We start from the raw sequence: 10360 nt of genomic DNA, 5'->3' as shown, positions 1-10360 counted from the left end.
TAAATATATCACCTTGCCTTAGTAAATGTACACTTAGTAAGCAAACAAAGTTTGTTTACACTTGGATAATAGATTAAACTAAGTATATAATTTCTTGGTATCTTTAATTTATAATATAACCAAGTGAAAAACTTTCAACAATTTGTAACAACATAATCGCTATGCATATATCCGTTGAGCATGATCCTTAGTTCAACATATACTTTACCAAGTGAAACTTGCATTAAAAGGTGGTGATTCCTACTTAAACTTCCAGACATGAGTTGTCCCTTAACAACAGGTGTTCTTCTGAAAAATATACCAGAGCGATTTTGAAGATAATAAAAATCCGAATCACACACTGTCTCCTTTGCAATGAAAAAGTGCACGCTAGATGTCGTTTAAACACTCGTTTGTTTCAATAGTTTAATAATCATTCGTAAAGGTTTCACAAATAACCACGTGGGAAATGGCGGAGCAAGATAATACGAAATATGTTAATTTTCATGAAATGGGTTTGGATGATCGCATTCTGAATGTAAGTCAACTTTTTGATTCCTTTTGTCATCATTCATTTTAACAATGAGACTATTAACATGTATCCTTAATTTCTCATAGTAAGATACTGTTATTACTTGCCTGTATATTTGATGAAATAATGTCAAAATATTCTCATAGCTTTTTCGCTGTGATAAATAAATATTTTAGAACAGTTGGTAGAATATTACGAAATTAAAAAGGTTATAGATGACGGCCCTAACTGTAAACTGCCATGTGCGACAGTAATAATGATGGCGTCCTTCCGTGTGCTAGATTGTTGCTTAAGTGCATCAAGTATGTGCCTGAAATATTTCAGTGCTCATGTTAAATATCCAGTTGCAATAGCTTCAGCACAGTTTCACAAAAGTATGCTGTTAATGGGTATAAAAGGAACAGAATTAACAATGCCCTCTCTTTCTCCTACTATGACAGAGGGTACAATTATAAAGTGGTTGAAAAAAGAAGGCGATACAATTGCGCCAGGTGACGTACTCTGTGAGATACAGACTGATAAGGCAGTAGTAGGATTTGAAATTGAGGAAGAAGGTATCCTAGCGAAAATTTTAGTTCAAGAAGATACAAAAGATGTCAAAATCGGAACAGTTATTGGTCTAATGGTCCAAGAAGGAGAAAACTGGAAAGATGTAGAAGTACCATCCATTTCTGCAGTTTCTGTAGCGGAAGCAGAGCCGACAAAAACCAAACAGGTACAGTCCATTGCAGGAAAGCAACATCTATTAGGACCAGCGGTGAAAACGCTTCTTGCAAAGTATAAATTAGAACCAGATCAAATACTTCCATCAGGACCGCATAATACAGTCTTAAAAGGTGATGTCTTAAAACACGTTAAAGAGCACAATTTAAAACCATTGCAATTAAATATTACTGAATTAGTATCACCACTGCCAATGTCAATTTTTCCTGCAGAATTACCACAGAAAGTAGACATAGGAGGATATTCTGATACACCACATACTAGCATGCGAAAAACTATTGCAAAGAGACTAACAGAATCTAAAACAACAATCCCACATGCATATATTAGCACAGCCTGTTGTATTGATTATGCAGTAAAGTTAAGGAAAGAATTAAAAAATGAAGGGGTAAATGTATCAATAAATGATTTAATAATTAAATCTGCAGCTGTTGCTCTGCAAAAGCTGCCAGAAGTTAATGTTGTATGGAGTGGTGGGAAATTGCAAAGGCTATCTGCTATTGACATATCAGTAGCTGTAGCCACAGACACTGGTCTCATTACTCCAATTGTGAGAAATGCAAATATCATGAGCATACAGGGCATATCAGAAACAGTGAAAGAATTAGCAGTGCGTGCACGACAAGGCAAGTTAAAGCCAGATGAGTATCAAGGAGGCTCTTTTAGCATCTCCAACTTGGGAATGTTTGGAATAACTGAATTCAGTGCAGTAATAAATCCTCCTCAGGGTGCAATTTTGGCTGTTGGTACAGTTCGCTCTGTATTAGGAAAGGATGACAAACCTGCATCAGCAATGACAGTCACACTTTCATATGATTGTCGATGTATTGAAGATAATGTCGCTGGAAGATTTCTAGAGATATTCAAGCAACACATAGAAGACCCATTATCAATGGTTTTATCAGAACCACGGCAGCATAAATATGTTTCGAATTCATAATGTTTATCAACATGGTCCCGTCCTAATATTGTGAGTTTGAAAATTTAGGTTCAGGATGTGTTTAATCAGATTATATTTTTGATGGTATTTTCTGATAGTTGTCATTATAACTGCTTACCTGCATAGTTTCTAAATTATTGGTATTTTAAAATGTAACTTATTAAAATCTAGAGGAGTGTTTATCTGGTGCCTAGTTTAATCCTAGTAGCTGGATTTCAAATGATGAAACTAGGCTTGTGTTTACTTATATAGTAAGCATTGTAGTTTATGTATAAAGTGTACAAAGATGTATGAAATAAATTTTTTTCATTTTTTATTGCATTTTTTTTCTGGAGATAATTTCTAAAATGTATTGAGAGGAAATGTTGGTGTCATATAGGAGATCGATTATCAATGGGTCTTCTATTTGATTTATTACCTGTAATCATATAAAAATACATTTATTTGTAATACACACTTAGTATTTCTGTTCAGTTAATTAGTATTTGCATGTTTGTTTTTAATCAGTTTAATACAGCAAAAAACAAAAAGAGTTAAAGTGCTGTAAACCTGTCTTTGTTAAAACATTCAAGAAATAAATAAATAAAATATATGACCAAGTAAGATGCAAGCTTCCTAATACATACCCTCAGAAGGATATTGCAGGATGTTACATACCCATATTATAATAATAATACATGAAAAGTTACATCATTACTAACTCCTGTTTACAATTTTCAGGACTCCAATATTTTCAAATGTAATTTTTCAGTTTTCTAAGGAGCTTTTTTAGTCTATCAAACCACCTAGATCTTGGTCTTGCTCTGAGTCATTTTTCCTGCCATCCTAGCAAATAAAAAAAAAACCCTTTGCTATCCTTTCCTCCTTTCCTATTCTGCTTAAGTGACTATACCACTGCAGGTTAGCTCTACTGACACACCCCTGAATGCTAACAACGACAATTTCTTTCCTAATATTAATTTCTCATAAAATTCTCATTTTTAATATGATTCTGACATCAGTGCCATCTGTTCGCTTTGCTGATCTTTCTCAGAGCTATCATATCTATTGTCTTGAGTCTTCAATCAGATGCATTATTTCTAATAGCTCTCAGATTTACAGATTAAAATTGTTTTGTATACAGCTAATTTAGTGTTTTGACTAATTTCTCTCTTATTCTATATAATTTATTTCTGTTGACTTCCTACCACAACAGCTTTACTAATTCTGTTATTTATTTCCATGTTTAATTGTCATCTTCACTAAAAATTGTGCCTTAATAGCTGAAATGTTTTACTTGTTCTATAGGTTCTCTATTCAGGGTAGAGAACCCCTGTCTATTTTCATAGTCTTTGTCTTTATATTGCTAATGTTCATACTAAATTTATTATTGCAGTTATTCAGTTTAGTTAGGAAATCCTGCAGCTTATTATGCTCCTTAATAAATCCAGCATATTATCTGCATAAAGTAAAGAACTGAGATTAACATCTCCAATTTTGATATCAAGTGTCCTTCATAATGTGATCCTTATAGATTATGAACAGCAGTCAGGTATCAGACACTGTACATCCTTGGCTGATACCTGATTGGCCATCTTCCTATATCTCCTTCAATTCTAACTGCTAACTTAGTCTTGCCATAAATACTGTTACAACTTCTGCACCACTACCCCTGCACTGCCCACAGAATTGTGAGAGCTCAGTTCCATTAGTGGTGCTGTGCGCAGCTAACATAACATTACAGCACATACATGATGTGCTGAAAGCATAAATGATTTACTGATGGATTAAAGGTTTATTCACTATTCAAGTTGTAACAGTATTTATGACTGGACTAGATATATTGCTCCATGTAATGTCCCATTTGCACCATATAGTCATAACATGTTGAATAACTTTTCTCTTTGCATTATCATATACTTTTTCCAGATCTACGAAACTTAAATACAGATCCTTCTCATATTCCCATGATCTATCATCTTTTTGTCTTAAAATGAAAATCTGATGCTGATCAGCATTATAAATCTTATGAGGAACATTCAGTAGGGAAATTCCTCTGTAATTCTTACATTATTGTATTTCCCTTTTTTAGAGATGGTTACTATGAGCTCTGCTCCAATCACTGGAATGCAATCTTCGGAATTATGAAGCATAGCCTCGGTAAAACTTTTTACTTCCATATTTAAGTATTTCTAGTCAAATAACATAGACTCCAACTACCTTTCTACATTTCATTTTTATGATACCTTTTCTACCTCAAGTATTGATGTATACTCCTGATTGTGCATTTTCTACCACCATACTGCCACTGCTTGCTTCATTTAGTAACATCAAGAATATCTTTATCTTCATTTATTTAAGTTAAGGAATATTATCTTCAGTTTTCATATCACCTTTATCATCTCCAATTCTTTTTACAATACTCTTTTCAACAAATCTAAGGTTTTCAATGGCCTCCAGAATATTTTGCTGCCTTCCAGATATTTATTTTCTGTGTTCTTACCAAAGTCTTCTTATGACTTTAACTAGTTATACACTTGTCTAGGATGCTTTGTTTTTCTTAAATATTTCTCTGTTCAATGTAGAAACAGATACTGCTGTATATGTATTTGCAGCAGATACCATGTCCAGAAATTCTCATCAGAGCAAGTCAGTTAAATTCTCGGAATATTTCAAACAAGGCAGTGATTCTCCTCTAGTCAGAATTTGTAGTATGTAATACTACATATTACATGTTCTCTAAGAACACATGCTCACTTGCATGTGCTCTTAGAGAATGCTCTTGCCAGGAAATTTTGATACTCTTTTTTTTTTCTCCTTGACTGCCTCTTTAAACTTCCCAACTCCATCATGGAGTTCTGACTTTTCTGTCCTTGCAGACAACTTCATCACATGTCTCTCTGGCTAAATCAGTCAGTGTTGTCTTCAGAATCTGCCACTGAATCTCCAAGGTGTTTGGTTCTAGTTTTCAAACTCTCATTTTTTTCTTGAATAATATTTGAGTCTACAGCACTCCTCCATAACTCTCAATCAATATTGACGAAGCCCTTCATTTGGAAAGACCTGGGTTCTGATCTTGTCTAGGATGCAGAGAAACTTAGTCAGGACTTTCTAACTGGAAGTGAGTTAGCCAGTTTCATACAGTGGTGGCAGGGTGTTCCCCTCCCAGAAACTTGGGTTTTTTGTGTTGCAAGTAGGCAAACTGGCCTATTTTATTTATTTATGCTTATGGCTACATGAAACTGGTAAGTGAAAAGTACAATCACAATTTCCAGAAACAAATGATGAAAATCTTAACATATAAAAGTTCATTACATAAAAGGCACAACCTACTTTCTAAGTCTTTCCTTTTTTTTTTTTAAATAAAGCAAAAGTAACTTGTCATAATCAAGCCAGGGACAATTATCGTCCTGCTGCAACAAGTATGACAAGGCTGCATGTTCTCACAACATAAATGTAGCTGTATCCGAGGTTTAAGTAGAGAGCAGTTGTGTCTTGTGAGAAAACTTGATCCATTAGAAGAGGCCCATTTCGCATTGTATCATCATCTTCTAACGTGAGGAGTTCTGCTGATACTATGACAAGGACTGTGCGAGTGACTACGAGAATAGCGTCTTCGTGGTGAGACGGGACCGTGATTTTCTGTTTCCTCCATAACCACCACCATACCAACTACAGGTCATGGTCCAGGCTGGAAAGCCAATTCAAGGCCTGGACCTTGACCTGTAGTTGGTACAGGTCAAGGTCCAAGACCCGTACACTGGCCTGTAAAACACACAATTTACAGACAAAGGAATACTTTTAGGCATGGGACTGACTGATGTATCCTCAAATTATGGTTAAGAAATTCAAGATGCTTGGAAGGTTGTGGGTTCTTAAGTGCCTGTTAAAGCCACTGAGAGATGATGATTTGCATCTACAATTCATCTTTGAAAGCTGCCCAAGTTTGTTTCTTTTTAAAACTTTCTTACATAGTTTCTTTTCAGTCTGAATTCAGTTTTAACCTGCGCAAAACTAAATGGTGATCACTTCCTACGTGAACTCCTCTGTATACTCATGTCCTGACTGCTATGAACATATCGCTGTCAACAATAGCACAGTCGATGAGACTTTTGTATTTTTTATGTCTTTTCTTAATGTGAGCACATCTTTATGTTAGAGCATGGTATTGGTAATGACTAATCCACATATTGAATAAGAATCCAGCAAGTATTTACCATTATTTAAGGCTTTGCTCTTTTCTCCAATTTTTTCCAAAACATTTCAATGTATCAAGCAATTATTTCCTACTCTTTAGGACCTCAACAGGTACCAACTTTTTCTTTGTCAACTGCCTTCTCTAATGCCTCGAAAAATTCCTCCTTCTTCCTTAATAGAATCTTCTGTGGGACATTAGTTCAACATCACTCTACTTGATCTTGCCTGCCATTCAAGAAAATTATACTATAACTGCTCCTTCTTTTCCCTCATCATTATTGCCATCTTATATTTATTGCTTTGGAGAATCTCACTGGTTTTTGTCTTCGTTTCAGTAGCATCCATCATGTCAATTTGGTACTCATCAATTCTGATAGCTACATTTCTTTTCCATTGATGCATCTTATATTGATAGTGTCAATCTTGAATTATGCTGATGTGGTGTTGAAGTTTGTTCCAGTAGCTAAGTTCTATCATTTTGTATTTTGATTTAAGCCCATAAGAATACAATTTGGTTACTAAATCTGATGTTGCCAGCCCAGCCTCATTTGTTACTTATGTATTCAAGTGGATGTCTTCTTACAGGGTGCGCCACAAGAAGCTCTTTGCAAAAAAAGAAAATTAAAAACTCTCCTCTATATCTATTTTACCAACATAAATGACATCATCTCTTACAGTCATCTAGACTAGGCCTATTCTTGACAGAAACCCAAACTGCAGCTACATCAATTATAGTTTGCTTTCAATGTTCAGATTTCTTCATGCTTTATTTTCCGTTGGGCCTGTTACGCAAGGGCAGCAGCTGCCCAACGTTCCTCTTTAGTATAAGTACAAACACACTCATCCTGCTTCCCATATTCCTCTTTTATTCTCTCCACCTCGCTCTTCTGGAAACCATCTTCAAGAAGTGCTCTCAAACAACTACAACCTCGGCGTCTTCAAGAAAAATGTCAAACTTGTTTCCCACTCCTCACCTGTATCCCATACATGACACTGATGTGCTTATAAGTTCTATCTCTCAGGCATGGGATCAGTGTGTAAGTAAATAAATAAATAAATATATATATATATATATATCAGTGGCATTGCGTGCCCATTTCGGTTGGGTGTGTGCTGTCATGTGGGTTATGCAACCCGCGCTAAAAATTTCACGCCAATTTGACTGTATGCATGGGCGTGCGTCCGCAGAAAATTTTCTGGTGGTGGTGGGGAGCTTGGAGACCAATAATTACATCAATAAATTTTTATAATTATTGATTTAATTAAATAATTACGTCAATAAACTTCTTTTAGCTTTTTTTTTATGTAATTATTGTGGATGTAAACTATGAATAAATTATTTTCATTTTGCATCGATTTTAATGATCTTTAATTCTTGGGGGGAAAAAGGTAATCAAAATTAATAGGTTTTAGCACAATTTCATATATTAAAAAATTGACCGGCATATTTTATTAAAAATCAACTAATTAATTAATCCTAAATTAAATTATTTCAGTTTAAAAGCACAAAAATCATAAAACTAACAAGTAAAATAATATTAAATTACATACACTTACCTTTTAAAAATGTATTTTTTTGTTTAAATTTGTTTCTATAAATTTACAATTCACACTTCACTCTGTAACTCACTAGACACAGAAGACAAACTAACTGGTCACTGTTCACAAATCAGAAAAAGATGAACCAAAAACAGGAAGACGTGTTTTATGTTGCAATAAAACACTTGTTCTATGGCTACCCAGCAACAGGCCAACCCATAATAAAATTTTAAGACAGACAAAGCATTCCCAGGTTTAATTTTATGATTATAATTTGTGGAAGTTTTTAATTGATCCCAGGGGAAGTGCACCCCCCTCCCCCTTGTGGATGCCCATGCCGCGTGATTGCATTTTATCGATGTATGAAAGTTTGAGAGGGCATAGTGTATCAGCACTCATCTTAATTGGTCCAATGCAATTAATTGCAGGATAACTTGGAATACTTCTGTGGAGAGTGGGGAAACGATCTGTTTTAGGATTGATTAGAAAACAGCAATGAAGGAGAATGCAATATTTGGTTGGTATATTTGAAATACTCAAAGATGAAAATATGTTAATCATTTATAAGACTTGAGAATAGGAAAGAATAAATGTGAGTAGAAACACTTTTATTAATGGTAAAGAATAATTATCATTTGTGATATGTGTGTCCTGTAAGTTGCTGGGTAGAGCGAATAGCAAGATCCTATAAATTTTAAACATGAATAAGTGAATTTATGATGGTATAATTAAAAAAAAAAAAAAAAAAAAACTTATGAGAGAGAGAATATTACAGGAATAAATATGGTTTGATGGAGCAGCAAATCATCTCATAAAATTTGTTTCACATATTATGTGTATTTCTCTGGTTTGTGTATATTTTATCGCTCCGTTTTCCAAGAATTTTATTTTGTTTGCTGAGAATCAGTATACATAACATCCGATCGTTATCGGAATTATCCACACTTTCGGGAATCCTAAATTCTTTTTTGTATCAGCTGTTCTTCTGTCTTATCAATCTTACATATGCTGGGATTTTGTTTAGATCAACAACATCTTATAATACACAGAATATTCATTTTTATTCAGGAATAGATATTTTTTACTATCTGTTGTTTCCGAAGACTAGAATAAAAATGTCTCTATACCATTAAAAAAACTTTGCAACCTCAACAGATGCTATACTGCACAAGCAAAAAAAAAAAAAAAAAAAAAAAAAACAATTAGCATTTTTCTCCTAACATCCACTTTCAAATTTTCAGTTCCAGAAAACATGTAGCATCTGTTTGTAATAAAGCCATCAGATATAGTACATGACAACATTCAATTGGATATTGGTTGACACAATAATCAATCACAGCCACTAGGTGCTGAGTGAGCTCAAAATTTTAGCTTGCCTTCTCAACGGTTGAAAAATAATACATTGCTAAGAATTTGATACACTGCGCCCGCTTTACATCTTTTCGAATGACTCAAAGGTGTATGCATTTTGAAAGCTAACCCGGGCTATTAGCACGAATGTGACGCAATGTTTACATGGTGAAAAGCACCTTCTTCGTGAAGCACTAATGCTTTATTATCCTTGTGAAGAGGGCAATGAAGCATTAGTACAGTATATTGTGTTCAATTTTAGGAATTGTGCAAAGTCTGCAAACATTTGGGGGAGTCTTTAACGGGAATAAATGCAAAATTATAGTATCGGTAATACTGATATTTCGTGGTTGAGCACCGCACACCTGGAATATTCGCCCCTGATATATATATATATATATATATATATATATATATATATATTGTAATGGTTAGAATGGAATAATCCTTGAATTTTGGCAGTTGTTGATGGCATTTGAAAGATCTCCAATAGAAAATATGGATGACTGACTGTGGCATTTGCAATTTTTATGATAATATCATGCATGAACAGTTGTTATCAACCCATTATTGCATATAGTCTGTAGTGCCATGGATGTGCAGAAGGTTGAGAAAGAAGAAACTTGGTAATATTGAATTTAAAACATGCACAAAATACTTGAGAAGACTTTTCCAAAAGGATTGCAATAAGACTGGAATGAAGAAGAAAGTTTTGTTCTGTAAGTTTAGAGATGAACTGAGAAAGAGTGTTGAACAGAGTGGAAGAATTACCAATGTGCTAGTTCAGAACAAAAACTTTTACCACCACCCAACACAAAAACTAGGTGTCGTTAACATACTAAAAAACAGCTTTAAAGATTTGCTCCAATGAGCAAGCACTTAAACACTAATTAAAGATTATCAGCAATACCTTCCTAAAAAATGGCTACAGCAAAAAATACTGTCAACAAAATTCTTCACAAATCTGCACCTAATAATAATAAAAAAAATAAACTAGATTACAATAAATCTGTAGCCATTTCACACATTAAAGGGATATTAGATAAAAGAAGACAGCTTGGAGCTATAGCATGGAACGAGGAGTTGAGCGGTAAGGAAATAAATGCCTTGGGAACTGACAA

The 10360-nt window shown here is 34.2% G+C and overlaps 2 protein-coding genes across 2 annotated transcripts in view; both read left to right on the top strand.

Moving 5' to 3' along the window:
* The first annotated feature begins 224 nt into the window (after nucleotides 1–224).
* The window catches only part of Ddx56 (putative ATP-dependent RNA helicase DDX56), a 178339-nt gene continuing 168203 nt past the window's right edge, over nucleotides 225–10360 (top strand). The window contains exon 1 of the mRNA XM_090414917.1: nucleotides 225–517. Coding sequence (XP_090271043.1) covers nucleotides 449–517 — 69 coding nt within the window. The 5' untranslated portion in view covers nucleotides 225–448. The remainder of the gene's footprint in view (nucleotides 518–10360) is intronic.
* LOC150092460 (pyruvate dehydrogenase protein X component, mitochondrial-like) lies at nucleotides 777–2490 on the top strand. The gene has a single exon (XM_090415062.1). It carries the CDS (start codon nucleotides 816–818, stop codon nucleotides 2172–2174), a length of 1359 nt encoding a protein of 452 aa, XP_090271188.1. The 5' UTR covers nucleotides 777–815; the 3' UTR covers nucleotides 2175–2490.

Source organism: Typopeltis vanoorti, chromosome 26 (genome assembly GCF_054136105.1).
Source record: "Typopeltis vanoorti isolate ZY-2024b chromosome 26, IOZ_Tvanoo_1.0, whole genome shotgun sequence".
Lineage (NCBI taxonomy): Eukaryota > Metazoa > Arthropoda > Arachnida > Uropygi > Thelyphonidae > Typopeltis > Typopeltis vanoorti.
Note: the sequence above shows the minus strand (reverse complement) of the source record. Positions and strands in the feature narration are given on the sequence as shown.